General features: G+C 32.2%; 2 protein-coding genes across 2 annotated transcripts; both read right to left on the bottom strand.

The window, feature by feature from the left end:
- Window positions 1-9,435: 9,435 nt before the first annotated feature.
- Window positions 9,436-15,931, bottom strand: LOC132282421 (uncharacterized). Its single transcript, XM_059784096.1, has 4 exons — window positions 15,503-15,931; window positions 13,696-13,942; window positions 12,085-12,904; window positions 9,436-11,911 (listed from the first exon to the last, which is right to left on the bottom strand). Exons 2-4 carry the CDS (start codon window positions 13,936-13,938, stop codon window positions 9,912-9,914), a joined length of 3,063 nt encoding a protein of 1,020 aa, XP_059640079.1. The 5' UTR covers window positions 13,939-13,942; window positions 15,503-15,931; the 3' UTR covers window positions 9,436-9,911.
- A 2,915-nt stretch (window positions 15,932-18,846) lies between these two features.
- Window positions 18,847-19,913, bottom strand: LOC132286434 (uncharacterized). Its single transcript, XM_059788767.1, has 2 exons — window positions 19,707-19,913; window positions 18,847-19,550 (listed from the first exon to the last, which is right to left on the bottom strand). The coding sequence occupies exons 1-2, from the start codon at window positions 19,839-19,841 to the stop codon at window positions 19,311-19,313; spliced, it is 375 nt and encodes a 124-aa protein (XP_059644750.1). The 5' UTR covers window positions 19,842-19,913; the 3' UTR covers window positions 18,847-19,310.
- Between the last annotated feature and the right edge of the window lie 1,919 nt (window positions 19,914-21,832).

Raw genomic sequence — 21,832 nt, 5'->3', positions numbered from 1 at the left:
TCTACATTTATGATCGACTCATTTTGTCAAATTGGACAATTTCTAAAGCCTACCGACAAATAACTTACCGTTTCTCCAATAAGTTCTTATGTGGAATATTTACCCAAGCCTGCTTGCATTGAAATTGTTTGGACCGTGTTTGTGTGTCAAAACAACACCATTTTTGTGGGTTAGCAAAGATTCTCTTCTAGTCGGTCACCAGCAAGATTGACTTTTCCTCTCAACGGCCATGCGTCCTATACTAAATTGTTTTCATCATACACCAAAATTTGATCATTAGTGAATCTAACATTATAATGCCCATCTGGTAATTGAAACGAATTTTATTATTATTTTTTATTTTATAAAATGGGGTTTGGACTACTGCAGTTCTGACTATGCTTTGCTTCATTTGATGAAAAAACGAGTAGAGGAAAAGTGAATCCTTCAAGTTCACTTAAATCAATCCCTCCAAAAGTGTAAAGAAAAGGAAGGAAATTCAACTTTTTCCTTTGAAAATTTGTCTCTCAAATTAATTTTTTCGTATATATATACACACACACACACATTATATGGAGAAGTATATAGGTGTTCTTTTTCCTCTCCCCTCCCAATATTTTTGTTTCCTCCCACCAAGCATTGCTGTAAAGTAAATTCCATCCTTTTTCTACTCTACTCAACTAAATTCATGGAAGAAAAGAAAGGTATTGGTACTCTCCTTTACCTTTTTTCTGGTCCACCTATTTGATCCAATTTCACCATTTTGTATCTCGTTCTCAATGAAATTCCTTTACACTATTATACCTTTCCAACAAAAGGTGGTGCTACTGAGAGCATCTTTTGTTGGCCACAGTAATGAATGAGGATTTGGTACATCCTAATAGATGACCATACATTTTGTCATAAAAGTTAGATTACCAACCACTTTCTTGATAGTTTCTGTTTCTCAAAATAAAATTATTTTCAATGTCAGTACATTTACGAGCGGTAGAGATCATTCGTAACGACCTGAGGGTTGATTCATATCACTTGCACCGAATTGAACGTTTATGAACAGTAAAGATCATCTGTAACAACCCTTCATTATTAGTGAGGGTCGATTCCTATCACTCACTCGCACCGAACTGGACGTTATAGTATACTGGAGAGACTTATAGTCCATATTTTTTTAAGTATTTGTGTGTTTTTATTTTTGGGTCCAGGAAGGCCATGGTTGGGTTGTCCTAAAACATGAAAAACAAGGGTTCAACACCATTCATTTTGGGACTAATATGGAGTGAATGTGAACATTCAATTGCATGGTCCATAAAACTTACTTAAAAGCAAAGTAAATCAAACCATATGCACTATTTCCTCAAACTTTCAATTTAAAAAAGTTCACATGTTCCATGACCGAAAATGTCATGCTTGGCGCTTTTCAGTTCAGTAATAATCACAATGCATTTTATAATTTATAGAAAAAAAATAGAATTATTAGAAAAAATTGACTAATTAAGTTTAATTTAATTAAAAAAATTATATTATTAGGAGAAGTATTTTTAGAGTACATATTGTAGATTACTAAACTAATTAGCAACAAGAAAGAATAGAAAAATATGATTGTTTCTGCCTACTCTTTGGTCCCCACAGTGGATTGCCTCTTCTTCAATCCAGAGGAACATGTACAATCATGGAACAGTGATCATGTTTATTCAGAGCAACCTCTGTTATCATTTGACTTTTAACTTTGGTCAAGTATGCCCTTCCTAGCTTGTCCTCCTTTTCATGCATGTTGCTTCTTTATCACAACAACTGAACTAAATGATTCATAAACAAAAGAAATATACCCTTTATTGCAATTTGCATATATTTAATTTTATATATATCTATGTATATATGTATATAATTATCAAATAAGTTTGAGTAAAAAGGGCTCCATAAATCTCTTATTCTTTCTGCTTTTTGGAGTGTAATATAAGAATGAATGTACAAGGGGAAATTATTCTTTAATTATTTTTGAAATATCAAGTCTATACTTCTCATATAATTAGTTACGTACTACATGAAATTCATTCATTACATGGAATATTTGCTTGCAAGACAAACTAAATTGATGGTGGTCCTAACTGAATGAGGTTTTAAAAATATTAGGGACCATCTGGAGAATATATATCATATAAATCTCAGCTTGAAATAGATAGTTCTTAATCGATTATGACTCAACGTTTTAGTAAACATATCAGCTAGTTGACTTCAAGCTTTACAAATAGAGTACAAATGCTCCCACTTGATATTTTTTCTCGAATGATGTATTCCTTGATGAAACATAGTATTGAATGCAATGTGAACAATTGCTTGGTTATCACATAACAATGGAACAGGAGCTTTGATTGTCAACCCAAGTTCCTCTAAAAAATATTGTATCCATGTCAATTCACTAGTAGTACGAGCTATTGCCCTGTACTCAGCTTCAGCACTAAATCAAGCTACTGCTGTTTACTTCTTACCCTTCCATGTAACAAGATTTCCTTCTACAAATGTGCAATAGCATGTAGTAAACCTTCTATCTGAGGGACATCCAGTATCTGTAAAACCTAGCTTCCACACTGAGTTGACCATTCAATTTATATAGCAACCCAAAATGTAAATCCCATTTTTTTTTTTATAATCCAAAGTTACGTATCAATTTCACTGTGTTAATCATGATACTACTACCTAGTATGTAACTTATATTTGTGTGTGTAATATATATAAGCATGAGTTTTTAAATTTGTTTGGAAGGCATGGATTTGCACTGTGTTATCACTAATTAAGAGTTTAATTCTAGTTTTTTTTAAAAATAAATAATTAAGGATTCAAGTGTAGAGAAGCGCAATACGTTCTTATTTATATTAAAAAAAACAAAATAAAAATTAAATAAATGAATAAAATTATAAATAATAATTAACTTGCTGTGCATCATAATCTTTGATTGAGACACACGTAGTAGGATTTAATTAGTGTTATTGTTAGTTAATTGGGTCAAACATTCTGCATTCAGTACATCTCAAGTAGCAAGCATAATCATTTATCATGCCGTATAAACCAGGTTTAAACAATCATTTCAACCTATATATGTGGTATAGTTATAATAAAAGGTCTATCTATGAATGACTTGATTCATAAGAGTTTGACTTGAACTGGGTCCCCAATTGAATCGCTCATGGTGTCTGGTGGTTTCTGATAAACTATAGCTTGAATGAAGAGAAAAAGCTAAATTGGAGAGAAAGTAAGTTGGACAGAGCTACACTCGTACCTGTCGATCTCACGGCTACATTCATTATTCATACAATCATACTCATGGATTTGGGATTATAACAAAAATAAAAAAATAAATAACACGATTTTGTTTAGCAAATATATTTTTCACAATTATTTGAATTATCAATTCAACTGGTTTAACCTTTGCATTATCTTGACAATAGTTTTTTTTTTTTTTTTTTTTTGTTTTTTTTAAATTAGCAAATTAGAGAGGAGTGACTCAAAACGGAACTTAAACGAACTATTTCTCAAACGAACTTAAAAAAATTGAATGCTAACAATTATTTTTAGGATTCAACTAAGTTGCAATTCCTACCAACCCAATTAACCATTACAATCCACCTATACCCATTGTATAGTAGGTTTTGAGGGTTACAATCCCAAAAAAAAAAAAATTCATTCCGGCTAGGTATGACTACGGGATATTGTTAATATTTTTAATTTACTCTAATATGTAAAAATAAAGACTCTTGCACACTTAAAATTTATTAAAACTATTTTGAGAAAAATAAAAAACTCATTGGGATATTGCTAATTTTCTTTAGTATCTCAAACAATTGTAAACTTGAAAGATTCGAATGCATGGTAACACAAGATTGTATGCTTTTTCTAAATTTGATGATGGCATACAAATACAAATTTATTTTCCCATCTCAACCCTGAAAATTAAACTAGTGAAAGAACCATAATTTAGTCGACATTGCTAATTTAATATTTTTAATTTTCTTTAATATCTCAAATAAAGATTTACTCTTAAAATTTATTAAAAGTATCAGAAACAAACTTTATTATCCTAATATAAGGACGAATAGTACAATTTTTTAAATAATTATCACAGAACATTCCCTTTTATATCATGACTGCAACTTTAAATTTGTCATGCAAGAGTTGTTCATTCAAACATGAAAAATGAATGAAAACAACATGAGAATGTGGCAATGAACATATTTGTGTTCAACTGTTGGTGAACAAACTCAATTAGACTTGTGTAATTGACTCATTAGGAATTGTTTTTATTTATATATTATTATTATTATTATTTTTCTTATCAGTCTTGATCTCAAGTTCAAACTTCATAAATGAATTTGAAAACAGGTTCGAAATTGACTAAACGAGTCTAGCTCGAGCTTGACAAGTAATGTTCAAGTTCAGCTCAAATTCTCCGTTTGCAAAAACTTGACTAGGTCATTTGTAATCCTAATAGACACTATGCTGAAGCCTAAAGGTCTGTGTTAAGGGTTACTTAGGGTTGAAACACAATTGGAACCACGCTCATGCGTGATAAAGCATCCATCATGCATACCAAATATAATACTTTCAATTAAACATAATATATAAAATAAAATTAAAAAATGAAGGGAAAAGTAATTGAAACATCTGCAACATTCATTTATATATTTTTTATAAACATTTTAGCGACTACCATAACCAATTAGTTACCACCATAACCATGAGTTGAAACATCAATCACGAAGTTATACATGAGGTGGATGTATAAATAATTTTATATATTTGTATCTTTGTTAGATGAGCATAAGAACGATGATCTGCAATACAATAATTTTTTTGTTATTAATATGAAATACCAGGTGATATATAGAAACAATTTATACTAACATTTTTAATTTTCTCTAATATCTCACTGTTAGAAAAAAAAAAAAAAAAAAAAGGAAAAAAAAAGAAAAAAGAAAAACCAACCAATTATAATAAACACCTCTAATATCCTGCTCTATATGATTGTTGCAGTCTCATACATAATTGATTGCTTGATTGTTGCAGTCCCATACATAATTGATTGCACCGCTTATACTATGATTTTGTCATGCAAAACTTGCTCTTATATAAATAAAATATGTATGATTTATCATATATATATATATAAGATATGACAACTGAAGGATTGACTAGTTGAAAAAAAAAATTCAACTTTATTGTCTCATTTTAACTATCAACGACCGCAATATGTATATATTTGGATTGAATAAAAATTCCAAATCAAACATCCATAGCAAAGTCACACGAAATTTCTTCACTTGTCAATGTCACAATTTATTTCTCTACTAATAAAAAAGATACGTACTATAAAACTTAATAATTCTACGTCATTTATTCATGTGGGATATGCTTACATTCCATATATGGTTGGAATTGGATACAAGATTTTTTTTTTTTTTTTTTTTTTTTATCTTTTGAATACAGGATAAAAAAAAGTAAGTTCTTGAATATGTCTACAATTTTATACTGCACCCAATTAAAACATTGCGTTCAATTATTTAAATTTGAGTAAAATTTACTATTATAAATTTAGAATAAAACTTTAGGAGATACAGTCCTTTTAATATTGTAATTTAAAAAAAGAATGGGATATTGATACTCTACTTTTCGTCGCATTTTACCATTTTTTTTATTATTATAAAAAATGACAAAAAGTACATAAATTCATTAATGTATCATTCTTTATTTTATAATACCTTAACTACCCTTTTACAATTTTTTTTTAGTCATGTTTTTTTCAAGTATAAGTTGTGTTGAGTAGCTTGTGGAGGTTTATTAACGGAAATATCGTAAACTAGTTGGCCCTCTTTCACTTAAATGTATAAATTCTATAGCAGCAATGGGTTGTTTTGGGTTTGGGTTAAAATATGTCTTTGGATAACATCTAATATGCAAGGCTTAAATGCAAATAACTAACTGTAAGAGGGCTTAGGCATCAATAATAAGGTGAAGTTCAAGATTCAAGACACTACTAAATTAATTTTTTTAATTAAAAAATAAAAAATAAAAAAAATAAACCACCCCAAAGCATGTCCATAAGAAAGGTAAAAATTACCATCACGTACAAGTAGAATAGAAGGAATTGAATGATTCTTTATTTTATTTTATTTTTATTTTTTTTGATGTTTTTCATATTACCAAGATCAATTACATTTTATAACTCAATCATTCTTTTATTTACAAGATTTTTCATTATTACTTACAGAACAATATTAAAATCTCATAAAGAGAAGAGATAGTAGATGCAAAATAGAAGAAGATAATTGAGAGAGGGGTTTAAAAAATTGTGTGAGAGAACGAGGGGGAATAGAAATATAAAAAAATTGCACATTACTCTTGTGGCAAAATAATTTACTGCATACCATTGAAAATTTGCAAATAAGACTAACACTTTTAAGTGTCCCTTATGTGACCACCATACGTGCCTTATTAAAAGGTCTGATTTTATTTTATTATTATTTTTTAAACACCTCTGGTTTTAATTAATTTATTTGTGAACTTGCATCTTGAAACCTTTGGTTCTTCCACGTTTTCATTGTGCTCGAACCCAAATCTAATATTATAGAAATGCAAATAGCAACAACCATTATACTAAACCAATACATCATCTAAACGTTTCAAGATGCAAGTTCACAAATATATCACAAATAGTATTTTTTTCATTTAAAAAATTATATAAAAAAGAGAATATAATCAATTGAAAAATGAATGATAGAACTAAAAAAAAAGTATTATCGGCATATAATAAATGCACGTATATATAATTAAAAAATTATATTTTGTACAAGTTTTAAATTAAACGAATACTATTCATATTTTTAGAGAATTGTACAATACACGTATTTGACAAAAAATACATTTTTTAAAAAAAATTTGTGCGTATTCTTTGCATATATATTATACACAATGAAAAATAATTCAATTACATAATTATTTTTAAAAAATTTACATTGTTGTAAACATTTTATTATAAGAAAAATTACATAGTGTGCAAGTAACTTACCAAATTGGTAATTAATATAAGCATTTGATTTTTTCAATCAACAAGAAAATTAATAGTTTTATATACTATGAGCCATAGCTAGCACCATATAATATTATATATCGATCTATATATCATTAATTGTGATGATGAAAAGTCAAATATGTAATTATACATACTTTAATTTACAACTATATATCTTTTGGAGATAATTTATACATTATTATTATTATTATTATTTTAAAAAGTCATTTTGTAAAATGATGAAAAAGAACACCCACCACCCATAAAGTGCAAAAAATACTCCTAAAGTTGGAGTGATTGAACATCCATTTGTTTTGTTTTTTAATTTTTTTTTTTCAATAAAAAATTGAACATCCTTTTTTTGCTATGTAATAAATTATATATATGTGTGTGTGTGTGTGTGCGCGAGCTAAAATTTAAGGAGTAGAGAGCAGTGTTAAGTTTTTTTCTCCAGTAAAGTTTGAACACCCATTTGTTGTTATATATATATATATATATATATATATATATTTGACAAAATTGAATGTATATTACATATATATATAATGAATAAGTATCTTTAAATTAAAATTTTAATTATATATTTCATGAAAAATGATAACTATATTAAATTTTAATAGGGAATTTTATTTTATTTTATTTATTTATTTATTTTTGTATATAATTATAGGAAGAACTAAGGTTTTCATTCCATAATATTTGATGTACATTAATTTGACAACTATGAGAACAAATATATTTTTTGAGATATTTTTTAATCTTCAATTGACCAGTAAAATAAATAAATATATATATATATATATATATTAAAACTTTATAATTTATGAGTGGCATTAAGTACTAGAAAATGTAAAACAATCAACTTAAACAGAGATAATACACTATTAGTAGAAATATATAGAGATAATTTTCTTTTTTTTTTTTATTTTTTTAAATATGAGAGAAAATTATTAAAAGTTAGTTAAATATTGTTAATGTGCACATAACACTCATTTGTTATGAGATTATTAGCATACACTCTCCTTAGTCAATTTTGAAAGATTAAAATGACATAAGGGACATTACATGATTACTTTATGTCGAAATTCTACAAAAAGTAAATTAAGAGATGTTTTAGCACAATTTTTTTAAAGTAGGAGGATTAATAGCATACTTTTAAAAATTAAGAGTGAAAGTATATCTTAGTGTTTTCTACAACTTTATCCTAACAAAAAAAAAAAAAAAAAAAAAAAAGAAATAACACCTAATCATCTGTTTGTCACACCCAACAAAATTATTTCCAGTAAAAATTATCTCCATCATGTGTTGTGTTGATTCCATCACTAGGCACGACTTTGAATCCAAAAATCTTTAAAAAAATTTTGAAAAAAATGGATACAAGCTAGTTCATTATTCTTCTGGATACAAAGTTAGAAATAAGCTGCTTCAAGTTCTTATATACTTCTTGAATTTTACAGACTTTTATAGGTCCAAAAGTTATGTTAATGTATTGCCTTCTATGTTTTTTCATTCATGCCGAGAAAAGAATTTATTCCGTGCACATGAGTAGTTTTAAATCACAAAGGTATCTCTATCTATATTGTGAAGAGAAATATCATTAAATAAGTTTAAGGCCCAATAATTTAATTTCAAACAATCAATTCTGAACATTTGCAAATTCAAACATTATGTTCAAATAATGATAAGCAAAATTAATTAATTTCCTCTAATATCTCGTATATACTTCTGCCAGGACTTTAAAACTACTAAAAACAAACATCTCTAATATCAAAATATAGAATTTCTCCTGAATAATTTTCTAAAATTATATGGCTCTGTATCATTGGTGCGATATGTCATGCAGGAGTTGCTTATCTATAAATGAAAAATGGATGCTACATAGGACATTAACACACACAGAAGAGCTTTATGCTGGGTCACCGAATAGGGACAATTGACCTCAAGTTTTTGCATATTTATGGATACATTGCATGTGTTTGAAAAGTTTTCCCAAATTACTCCTGAAAAACTAAATTCACAAGTCATAGAAAGAAAGCTTGTAACATGCGCGACTCTTATTTCACTCATTTTCATGGCGATATATACAACCTCTCAAGTGAACTAAAAAGTAGTAGTAAATAGATCCCTGTTAGTAGATTCTTAGTCCAAGTCTCCCCGCTCTTGAAGAGCTGAGTTTCACTCTTTCTTGCAGAAAATGATTTCCATGGTTTTAGAATATTGTGTTACTGATAGTACTCGAGAGCCTGTTTGATGTTGTTTAGAGAAAGAGGAATACTTCGGAACCCTGCAATTTCACCCGTTGGATGAGCCATGGGAGAACTATTGAGCCTTTGACAGCATGAAATTCACACTTGGCGATTAAAATTTCACAGTAGCTTTTTTCACATTTCCAGATCTAATGCACAATTGGTCACAGCCAAACAGATACTATATAGAAATCTATACAACTACAGAAGGTCAAGTAGCCCTCGCTGTGCTTCACCAATTTTAACTCTGCTTTCCTCAAATAGTTCTAATAACTCAATAATAGTGCGTGTAAGCGAGTATATATATATATATATATATATAACAGATCCTCCATTGGTAAATAACTTCGCTCTCACAGTTTAAGATATATGGTAATTACTCATGCACTGGGTTTGCCTACTTTTCCTTTTCTTAACTACACATGCACCCATGCATGCTTATACAATATAATCAGACAGCCCCAAAATATTTTTGGGCTATGAAGACATGTACAATCAAATTGTCCATTAATAAACTCAAAAGTGTAGAAGCCCCCTTTCTTACCTTCTTAATAAACTCAAACCTGCAGAACCCCCTTCTTACCTTCTTCCTAAGTGAAACCAAAATCTCTCCCTTAGCACTCAGCTCAGCAAAATATGACGGCAGGATTCCTAGCTGGAAATCTCTGACCCCGCTGCCGTCTATTTTTCTTCCCCCATCCTGTTAGACTTCTTGCCCCAAATGTGAGAACAGTGCAGTCATTGCTTTGTTGCTTCAAAAGTGAGGGCGATGTGCTCCCTATCACATTGGAAGGGGAAACACTTGACCGCCTCCTTGCTTTTGTGCACCCATTTCTTCCTCCATTTCTTCTTCCTGAACCAGTCACCAGAAGAGTAGCCGCAGCTTCCATCAGCCCTCCAATTGTTTGAAGATCCTTCTTCACCTCATGCCTCGATAAAGAGGCGAGAGATGGTAGAACGTCTGTTTGAAAGTCCTGGTGCAGCCTCCCCTTCCTTGACCGGCCCCTCTTTGGCTGACTTGGTGATAAAATTTCACCAGTTTCCTCCTCTTTTTGCCCATTCTTCCCACAACAATTCTCTTCCACTTCTGTCTCTGTCAGCTTCATCGTCATGCGCTCAAAGGAATCACTCCCGGATGAAAGCTCCTTGTGATCACCACTCAAAACTACTCCCATCTCATTCTCTACATTACCAGCTGCAGAAGAGACTACCCCGGCAAACCACTGGAGGGAATCACCGGGACAAGCTACCAAAGGCTCACAAGCAGCGTCTTCCAAGGATTTCTGTAACCCAAATGATGAAAACTCAACTATAACCTCTGCTGCCATCCTAATAAGTTCCTCCTGTGGGTCCTCATGATCCTGTTTTAAGAGCTGGAGGTGTGTTTCAAGTTGGTTTTTCTCCAATTTTCCTCTAGGTGGGGAAGATTCCTTGTTTTCTGGACTCACGGGTGCTTCCAAATCTATTTCTTCTAATGCTTTCATCACAACCGTAGGAACAGTATGCTTTGCTGACAAATCATCTTCATTTATGCAGGAGTTCAAGTCGATGTGATTTCCAACCCCCAAAGTCATTTTATCAGCTGGAACCTCTACCAGATCATCCACAGTGCACCGTTCTCCTGAGTTGGATGCAGGATTGTGAAGCAAGTTAATATCGAGTTCCCCAAAATTTTCACTTTTCCCAATGTCCTTGTCTTCAGATGGACTAGGATGAGACCTGTACGGAGAAGTAAGAGCAGAAAACTGGCAAACATGAGGCTTATCAAAGTTGGAAGATCCAAAACTCTTTTCATTACTCAAGCAGTCAGTTGTCTGAAAACTTTTTGGCTCAACTGAATCTATCCGGGTGAAATCTTCAATTTCCTTACTGGTTTTCACATTGTAATCTGGTTTTTCTCTAAGCCAAGGCAAATCCCCAACCAATTCCTCAAACTTCTTTACACCAGTTGCAGTACCAAATTTTGGTTGAGAACCTGGAATTTCTAACAAACAGCTAGGAGGCATTAAATTCAAGTCCACACCCTTTGCAGAATTTTCATCCTTACAATCTGAATCCCGAGCATACTTTGTAAGGTTATTGAGTTTAGAAGCAGAACCATTTGCACTACTGCAGTTCAGGTGATTAAAGCTGTTCCCAAGATGGCTAACACTCCCCCCACTTGGGCTACTACATCTTGAGTTTCTGCTCACATGAAAGTTGTTTCCTTTAAGCCCAGAACACCCCAAAGATGATTTAGAACTCTTATTCAATTGCATGGGGACATTAAAGCAAGGAAGCGCTTGAACTGCTATAGGGTTCTGCCTAAAGCTATGTATTGGCTTTCTCTGAGGGGATAATGAAGCTGGCTCATATTTGGCCACACTAGACTGAGAAACAAGTTGACATGTGCTGGATGTGAAAGAATCAACCAGTCCCGGATAATTGTCGTTGATGACATCATTCCTTATACAGGTTTCTAAGCTAAAATTTGTTCTTCCACTCCACAAATTTCCATCACACTTATTCAATTGATTGACCATTCCAATTTCAGTTCGAAGTTCAGCTTGTAATGATTTAGATGGCATGGGTAATTTTCCAGGGGTGGAAATTTGAGGGAGAGAATTCATGTTCATTCTGCTTTGCCCTGAAAATGATGTTTGTAGACATATGAAAAGATAAATAATTACTACAATATAATTGAACATGAATATCTTTAAAGGTTGAGCAATAAATCTACTTATAAGATAAGAAGAAGATCACAATTAAAAAAATAAGATTTTATTAAAGTTTGTTGAACTTATTTAACACAAAACTTACCAGCTTCCTCATTGTGAGGTAGCAGCTGCCATTGCCTGTCAATGTCTAGATTAATAACCTTTGAAACTTCAGTATTCCTTCCTGTCTCAATATTGTGGGCAACTTCCTTCGAAAGAATTTGGAAGCCTGAGGTTAACTTTGCAGATGGATCCAGATCCCAGCACGGGATCTTCCTGTGGTAGGTGTCAGAGCCTAGAAAATTAACAGAACTTGGAGTTGCTGCATCCTTGAGCCAAATGGGTCCATTCACACCAGATGAATCATCGGTTCCCCTAGAAAAAGCATGAGTGGAAGAACCTCCTTGGTAAACAGAGTTGAACTGACCTTCGCAAGGAAACAGTTTTAAATCACTCTTCGGAAAGACCTCTAACATTCCCTTTGGAGGGTTAAATGACCCCTCAGGAAATACAGAAACCTTTTCTTCTCTGAAACCCTCCCGTTCTTCACTATTGATGTACTCATCAGCTGGAAGTTCAAGATCCAATATTCTTCTTTTAGTGTTCTTGCATTTATATTCCAACAAGTTGCAGTCTTTCAAACTTTTCTCAGTTTGTGCAGGCCCAAGACCTGCTCTGTTCAATAAATTTGATGATGCTTTCAAGTTTTCAGCATTTGAAACGGATGGTCTACTGCCAGCAGGATTTATCCAGGGCATACTTGGAATTTGCCATGTCTTATCGGGATACTCAAATGAATTTTGAGACATTAAAGGATTTGACTGAAAAGTCTGTAAATGCAATTGATGTTCAGATATTTCTCTCCCTGCAAGTTGATCCATCAATTTCCTTTGTCTTCTATAAAGGCGGTGGAGTTCTTGGACCTGGATGGGTAAAACATATATCAAATATCAAATATCAAAAGTATCAAGTGTTTTAAGAGTTGTAATGATACTTCACAAAATCAAGTTCAGTTTGGCTGGCCTCCTTAATGATCATTCCTAAATGCCAGAAACATGCCAAAAGGGTGTGTTCAGATGAAGAATGTTTTCTAAATAAGATTCAATACGGTGATCTGTACAGGCGTTCCTCTTCTTCTTTGATCCCACTTACTTAAAAAACAGATGCACCTAAATTTTCTGGAACTGCTTCTAACAAATGCACTCTTAATTTTTATTTGCTACCAGAAGTCATTATTCTCTTAGAGTTGTTAAATGCACTCTAAATTAATAAATTTCTAGAATACAAAATTGATTTGATACTCAAAAACATCAACCCAAGCATCAAAACAATTTATCAGAATCGGCAGAAAGAACTTGAAAAGTCATATTCATATGCTGAGGAAAAACTAGGGAAGCATTTTGAAATCCAACTGAAATTAAAACATTCAATTGTTTCTTACAACAAGGTATTCTTTAATGAAGCCATTTTGTTTCTGGCATCATTTGAAGAAAGCCTATCCTATATAATGTTTAGGACCACTTCAGGCATTTTAAAGAACGGAAAAAATATACATACATCAAGAAAAAAAAAAAAATTATGCCACTAATGAAATGAAAAACGGAATGGGAGGGTTCCATTGATGAAATCATGAAAACGGCTAAGGTGCCCAAGTCAAAGAGACTTGACAAGTAAATTTCATTGCCCCGGTACCGGAAGTTGAGAAAGAAAATACCTGATCCCTAAATGTGGCTTCCTGCATGAGCATTGTCTGCCTCATCATTTTCTTGTCACACCCTGAATATTGGTTTGTAGCAGGTGGTGGCAATAAAATACTGTAAGTGTGCTCACTCTTCGGGGTTCTATCATTATTAAACGGGGGCCATGTACCACTATTAGCACCCACTTTAAGATCTCTAGTGGAGTAACATCCAGGGAGGAAGCTTGTACACTGTGTATCCATTACAATTCCCGACATTGACCTAAAAAGAGAAGGACCAGAGGTTTGAGTAACAATATAAACCGTGCACTATAAATTCTATTTAGAGAATAATACACAACTAAAACAATAACGGGTTAGTTGCTTTGAGCACACATATGTCCCACCTATGCAGGGTGATTGGAGGGAAATATTAGATGGAAAAATAATTCATCACCACACATTCATGTGTAGCCTGTCACAGAACTAAAAAATATCCAGATGGGCCAGTTTCAATTATATGGTTAAATTGTCATGATCAATTTTAAGCTGATTAGTAACTGACCAAATTAATCTAGGAAAATATTATGTTGAGTCCAATGTAGAATTTGAACTTGTAAACACAGAGGTTGGAATAATATCTTCAGACTCTGACATTATGGAGTTGCCAATGTAAGCTGTAGAACAAGAAGAATCAACTAGTAACAATAGGTTGCTGCTACGACTCAACTTAGAAAAGGACTTCACAATGATCATACAATCAACATTCTTTTGATAGGTTGGACAAACAAAATATTTTCAAAACTCACTGCTGAAGTTGAACTTTAACAGATTTTGGCAGCATATATAACAACGCTTTGCAACTCTACCCCAATTTAAAACTGAAAATTATACAATCAATTAATACAACCACTTCAAATGTCTGTGTACAAAATGTTTCACAAAGGTCATGGTCATCTTCCAGAAAAAATTGGCAATAATTTTTCCTTCTTCCATTGGTTACTTAGACTCAACTTCTTTGTGACAGAGTAAGAGTTTACAATTACACGAAGAAGAACATTGAACAAATGAATCAAATAAGTGCTCTTATATTTATCTTTTACATGCAATTTGGCTAAAGTGAACCCCAGCAATATAACAACAATAGGTAGCTTAAATGAAAAATAAGAAAAAGGGACATTATTGTTCCGTAATCTTTCTATAAAATTGATGAAAAATCATGGAATCTTTCAGAAATACGGGAAATTACAGGTAAAATTCAGGAAATGTGTACTGTTGATATAAGGATATGTTAATGTTATCTGGCCACCATAACATTCTCATAACAAAGAGAAATTAGGAAAATTAGAGTCAAATCAGAATCAGATGCCTAAACAATGTGATAGAACAATAATAACATCGACCAAGTAAGAATAACACATGTAACATTTTGTTTCAACAATTGAGCAGATTTGACTCACTTTTCACATTAGTATAAGACATCTAAATCAGATTTAAGAATTTCAATGTCTATGAGAGCAAATTTTAAAAAGATGCAACAATAATCAGCAAGTATCACAGACATGATCAATGGCTAATCAAAATTTAAAGGAGAAATAGAGAAAAACAAAAAATATGAAAGAAAAGGAAAAAGGATCCAGTCACAATGCATAAATCCCAATCATCAAACTCATTATTGTGGAACTCTATCACAAAAGGAAAACATCAAAGGAAAACACCGATATGTGTGTGTGCAACAGTGCATTTCTATATATACACACACATACAAAAACATCCCAGATAAGAAAATAAATATTGAAAATATCTTTACAAATTGGAAATACAGAGAGATTTGAAAATTTACCTCACATCACACCCAGAACCTAGCTTCAAAAACCCACTACAAATTCACTCATTTGAACAACTCATAACTTGATGTTCCACAGTACCCAAAAGAAAAGAAGAAGAATCTAGAAAAACCCATGAGCCAGAAAACAGAGCACAGAGCCTCAGAGAGCTGAAACAAGGAAATGGGTGTTGTGGAAACGCCATGAAAGACGGCTTAGATCGTCATGGAGCGTAGAAAACTGAAAAGAAAAATCGGAGATTTGGATCTGCTGGGCCAGTCTTACAAGAAAGGAAGATGGAGGAGAGAGAAGCACAAAATTACAAGAGAAGGGACAAGAGATTTGTCGACACCTGGGTCTATCTTCTCTCATTTATATCTTTTTATGGAATTTTTTTGGTGAAGTTCAGGATATGGGTCTGTTTAGATTCTCTCCACCACCCTCCTTTCTTCTCTCTCCATATATATATATATATATATATATATATATATATATATATATATATATTATATAATATGTGTGTGTGTGTTTTTATTTTTTTATTATTATGTCCTGGCAAATATAATATGTGTGTCTGAGTCATGAAAATTTTTTAACTAAAAGAAAGAAAGTCAACATTCACATCTAATAATCTCACAAAGTATCCCTTAAACTACCTTGATTTTTCTTTTATAGAATTGTTAATACATCTGTTTTTTGTTTTTTCAAGCTAAAGTAGTACTATAAAGTAGTGGTCCCCTTTGGCGTTAGAAAATTGAAAAGCAATTATATTGCGTATTTGAAAAGATAACATGAAAAAAAGAAAAAAGAAAAAAAGAAAAGAAAAGAAAGTAATGTTATTAAAGTGGGAAAAGTAAACCAAACCATTATAAAAATAAATTGATTATTTATTCATGCAGATTCGTGTGATGTCATCTCATTAATATTTATTAGTTATCTTTAATTTGTATTAATTAATCAATTTAGTCTAATATTATTATCTCTTACAATTAGAGTATCTCATTAGTATTTATTGGTTTATCTTCAATTTGTATTAATTAATACATTTAGTCTAATATTATCTCCGAGAAGTTGAGTCTCCTTTAAGATCAAGAAAAAAAATGAAAAACATTGATGAAATTAACTAATGGTGTCACTATCTTCTTTTTACTATAGATTATGAATATGACTGAGAAGTTTTATTTTACTTACTAGAGAAGGATATTACAAGTCATATTTATATTTGTATAAAAGTGCAAATCTATGTTTCATATTTCATTAATTCTTGAATTGCTTGATATTTAGAATATCGTAAAAATAATAATAATAATAAGAATTTTGTTTGAACTCTCAAATTATTTTAATATTATTAATATATTTTGATTTCCTTGTTCAAAATTTTTATGTGATTTTCCTTGAATAGGTTGTGATCGTCAATGAAACCTAAAAGTTTTCTTTGTAAAGCTTACCAAACAATATATCTCTCCAAGAAATTGTCTTACAAAGTAAATATTACTTTCATTATGAATCTCCTGACATAAATTCAATTTGGTTATCAGATCTTAATTTTTGTTTCAATCACATTTTTTTTTTTCCTCATAATTTCATTGTCATTGTCATTTTTATTGTCATGATAACAAAAAATTCTGTAGTGACTAGTCAACAATGGACATATGAAGAAAGCTTATAAACAGTGAAAGAAGGAATCTTATAAATTTTTATACTATACACAAATTATTTTCTCAATTCCACTCCCCAGTTATATTTAAATACTCCATACAGCCCTTAAACAATTATATTAGTAGTCATGTATATGAACCAAATTGATGTGCTGTGAGGGGGTGGAATTGGGACTTTTTTTATTTTATTTTTTTTAGGACAAAAATGTTATATTAGAGGTAAGAGATGCAAAATTTCAAAATCGGATTGGACTCCCAAAAATAATAGAAAGCAACCTAAATGTTGAGCTACAAAAAACGTTTACCGAAATTAAAACTTTTAAACTCTAATTTAATTTTATTTCTAAATAAGATGGTACTCGGCCCAGAACAACCATGCTAGTACAAGTGTACAACACAAAATTATGGTGTGATTTTGGTGATCATTGCATGATTGAAGTGCAAAATTCCAATGATAACCCTCACACCAATGGCTCCATTAATGTTAAACCCTACCTCAATTAAATCATTATGCACATGCCTTTCTTTATTTTTTCTATTGAAAATCAGCATAATATCAATGGAAGGTGACCTATTTCAATCAGCTCATTAAATGAAAAGACTTATATTTTAGCTTATAGAAATTAAATGTTTGGTAGTACACAAAATATTAGTAATAGAAAAAGTAGTTGGTGAGTCAATTTGAGTATTAACATTCTATCTCTTTGGGCCTTAACATATTTAGATTGGATTCATGAAATAATGACCCCACACACACCATACCCATGTTGCTGTCACCAACAAATAATTAAAGCTCTTTCAACTGGTAATGATCTTTGTGGGGACCGCATCTCTGTGGCTTCTTTCGGAATGTGGACAGATTTGTACGGAAATTTTCTTCTTCCATTTCAGAGTTCTTTCGGCTGAGGCCAATACACGCCTAAGGTGGGACACCAACCCATCCACTTTCCTTCTTTTTAAGTTTAATGGTTGCAAATCTTTTTTCAAATCTGATAGGGGATTCGTATCGATCAATTTATATTAATTTTATTCGAATTCGTTATATCACGACTGATACCACTACATCGACATAGCATAGTGGCTATACCTTCGATTTATTAATTTAAATTGACATTTCAAACTTCCAAAGATTTTTTTTTTTCAAATTTATTTCAGAATCATTTCTGTGTATGAGAAATTCTATATTATGCGCATTCTGTTGGTGTATAGGTGTAACATTATTCAATTTAAAGTGCGCAAATATGATGTGTAGTACTTGATCAAGATTAGCAGTTAACAATGTTGTTGAACAATCTCCCGATCAAAATTATTAGAGTACATTCTTTACACGTTGGGCACTGCAGGCTGACTTAATAACTTCTTACGCGCATGGAATTGGAGCTTTAGAATTGAAATTTGTGAAATTTGAGAAAAAATTGATTTAATTTTCTGAGTTACTTTTCTCCGATTCTAATTTCATGACAGCCCTTGAGTTCAGATTCAATAGCTCAAACCCTGTGGCAGACATTAAAAAAAAACTTTTCTCCAAAACTTGCTAAATTTGTTATTAATATGCCTCAGAGAGATGGATAAAACCTTCTACCACAGGACCACACTCAAACAGGCCCTGTAATGGCAAGAAATCCAATCCACTCCAGAAATTAATAACCTTTGCATTTGGGGAAGACATCCATTTGGACAAAAAATTAACAGAAAAAATGAGATAACAGCAATAGAAAATCATTTCACTTGTCAAACACCTAGCAAACAAAAATTATGATTGCTTGAATATACACGGCAACAAAGAGGAATACGAAAATAGCCTCTCCGCACATAGGAGTAAGGCTACGTACATCTGACTCTTTCTAGACCCCGCGTTGGCAGGAGTCTCATGCAAGACTAGCCCAAAACACTTGCCAGTAAAAGTTGATGACAGCAATATAAATGCCTATTACATCAAGGAGGCTTTGATAGTCTATACATTGTTATGATAATGATAACCAGTAAAAGTTGAGAAGCTGCAGATAACAAAGGTGAAATCCTTTTCTTCTAAACTTTGCTTATTTGCTATTAATATGTCTGAGACTCTGAGAGACATACTTAAGCACACAGGTTTGGTAGTAAAAGGAAAATCACACAAGACTGGCATACATATTGAGATGGGCATGCAAGGAGGTTCCAAGTTTACTTAGGTGGAAGAAGAAGTTGAATTACCAACTGGGTATTTCTGAGCATTCTTGACAATCTTTGATATAGCAGCTTGGCCGAGATCGAGCCCACACACATCAGCTAGCTGAATTAGATAAAGCAGAACATCAGAGAGCTCCTCCTCTAGATGTTCCTTATCATCAGCACTCCAATTGGGTAGCCCTCTTGCTACTTCTCCCTTCCACTGGAATATCACACACAGCTCTCCCACCTCTCCCACCTGCACAATTTAGTACAAATATGTATGTATATACTGTATAATACATCTTAAACAATATATATATATATATATATATATATATATATATATATATATATATATATATATGCAAACTTCATGATGTTTTTAGTTGACATGTGTATACTTTGGACTTACCAGAGCCAAAAGAAGATTCCTTGGACTGTGATATTGATCCCATCCCCTCACTCTAGCAAACTCAGAAAGGCTATCCCTAAGTTCTTGAAGTGAAACATCCTTAGCTACTCTGGCACACTCTTGAGAATTCTCCATATTCTTTTCTCTTAGTTGTGTTATACACCAATACCCATACAACACATCTATTTAAAGACAAATGAGTGTGTGTGTCTGAGAGAGAGAGAGAGAGACTCTCTCTCTTTTCTAATTTAGATGTACTGTTTGGTAAATTACTGGTGGGGCACTTAGGGAGGTGTATGTTATTTGTCCATGATATTATTTTAGTTTACGAGAGTAGAAAGTGAGTTAATGCCAAATTGGAGATTTGGAAAGAAGCTTTTGAACTAAATGGCTTTAAGATAAGTCAAAATAAAACTGGAGATATGAAGTGTAACTTCAGCAAATCTAAAAAGATAAATGAGAATGTAATGAGAATTGAGAATCAAGAGGTACAAAAATTTGAAAATGTTCGTTATTCAGGCTCAATTATTCATAATGCAGGAGACATTTACCATAATTCTACCGAACAACTATTAGACTAACCACGCTTTATGGTTGGAGTAGCACCGGTTGGAGAAAAAATCGGTTAAAATGGATTGAACATCTGTAAAGAAGACTTTTGAGTACAACGGTTAAGAAAAGTGACGTATTCCACATTAATAGTAATACTCGGAGAAGAGAAAGAACAAAGTTAACATGATAGAATTAATAAGGAAAGATATGATAGCACATGAATTGACTGAGGTTATTCATACATTCCATCCAAATAATTGATAAAATGTTTGATTGTTGTTGCTAACTGGGGTGGGTACAAAACAGAAAAAGGTTGTCTGTTTGCTCTTAGATTGATGGAAGATGGACAATAATTAGCATTGTAAATCCCGGAATTTTGGCTCTGATTAGGACAATTGTCAGCATTTGATGCAATGTCAACTGGTCCAGATGAGTTCAAGAACGTGTGCCAGTGCTTGGCATGTTGGCATGCGGCTAGGCATCAGGAATGCCAACTTGTTTTTCTGCCCCCCCTCTCCCACTCTCCCTGTCCTGAGTTTTTAGGACTAGTTTTGAAGACTGATTAGTGTTTCTACAAACCTAAATCAACTACTAAATTAAGGTATCAATCCAGTGGCTTAGTTGGCAGAGCGCTTAGTTCTCCGAGCGGATGTGTCTGTATTCAAATCCCCACTTCCCCCAATTTACCAAGATAAAAAAAGAAAGGACACTTAACAGTTTGATTTTTCTTTTTACACACATAAAATCCCCTATTAAAAAGTAGGTGATACAAATAATCACCTATTCATTATTCCTTCTTTCCTTCACTACCCACTTTTGGAAGAAAAGAAAAATCACTCTGAGAGGTTGATATCCCCCCTCCCTACCCCTACTTTCCATTTATCTCCTGCCTCACTTTTGAACACAATATGATTACAACATTTCATTCCTTTTCTTTTCCTTTCCTTTCTTTACAACTCCCTAAATCCGAATGAAGCATTATATTAGCCCAACCTTGACATTTTTCTGAGTTCAATTACATTTCTGTTACAAGTTGTCATTTTGGAGGAATCCAAGTCTTATTCTGAATTCCAAAGTTTTACCAAAATTAATTCAAACCATTTTAGCAGAAGATGCCACAAACTAATGCTGTCCCTAGTGCCCTATATGCCATATCCTTCTCTACCTAATTAGGAGCCCACATATCCCAATCCTATCTGTACCTATTATATGACTTATCTAAACTACACAGGAAACAGTTTCACCCACTTTCCAACCAAAAAAAAAAAAAAAAAAAAAACACCTTTTTCAAAATGAGTCCTCTGATGAAAAATGGCCAGAGAATGTGCCAGTCTAATACCACTAATCTAATTTAATGTCTTTGAATGACATGAACATTTGATTAGATTTTATTTTAGGAAGGATAGAAAGACAGAATGTTGATTTGTGACATAAACCACTCCTTACATAAAAATAAAATAAAATATAAAATATATTTAAAAAAATGTAAAAAAGGGAAGAGCATCCTTACAGGTTTCTTGAAGGCAGCCGCTGGTCAACGGGTTGTTGGTCTTCTGGCACCGGCAAGTGACCTA

This window comes from Cornus florida, unplaced genomic scaffold, assembly GCF_030987335.1.
Source record: "Cornus florida cultivar Cherokee Brave unplaced genomic scaffold, ASM3098733v1 CherokeeBrave_3.0.0_Hap2_Chr11, whole genome shotgun sequence".
NCBI lineage: Eukaryota > Viridiplantae > Streptophyta > Magnoliopsida > Cornales > Cornaceae > Cornus > Cornus florida.
This window is presented reverse-complemented; position numbering and strand designations above follow the sequence as displayed.

What these genes read in the sequence shown, in the direction of transcription:
- LOC132282421 (XM_059784096.1), bottom strand. Translation starts at nt 13,938, where the DNA reads ATGTCGGGAATTGTAATGGATACACAGTGTACAAGCTTCCTCCCTGGA. An exon ending in AAGCCACATTTAGGGATCAG is followed by an intron (nt 12,905 to 13,695) that starts GTATTTTCTTTC and finishes TTACCCATCCAG; the next exon opens with GTCCAAGAACTCCACCGCCT. An exon ending in ACCTCACAATGAGGAAGCTG is followed by an intron (nt 11,912 to 12,084) that starts GTAAGTTTTGTG and finishes CATCATTTTCAG; the next exon opens with GGCAAAGCAGAATGAACATG.
- LOC132286434 (XM_059788767.1), bottom strand. Translation starts at nt 19,841, where the DNA reads ATGGAGAATTCTCAAGAGTGTGCCAGAGTAGCTAAGGATGTTTCACTT. An exon ending in GGAATCTTCTTTTGGCTCTG is followed by an intron (nt 19,551 to 19,706) that starts GTAAGTCCAAAG and finishes TAAATTGTGCAG; the next exon opens with GTGGGAGAGGTGGGAGAGCT.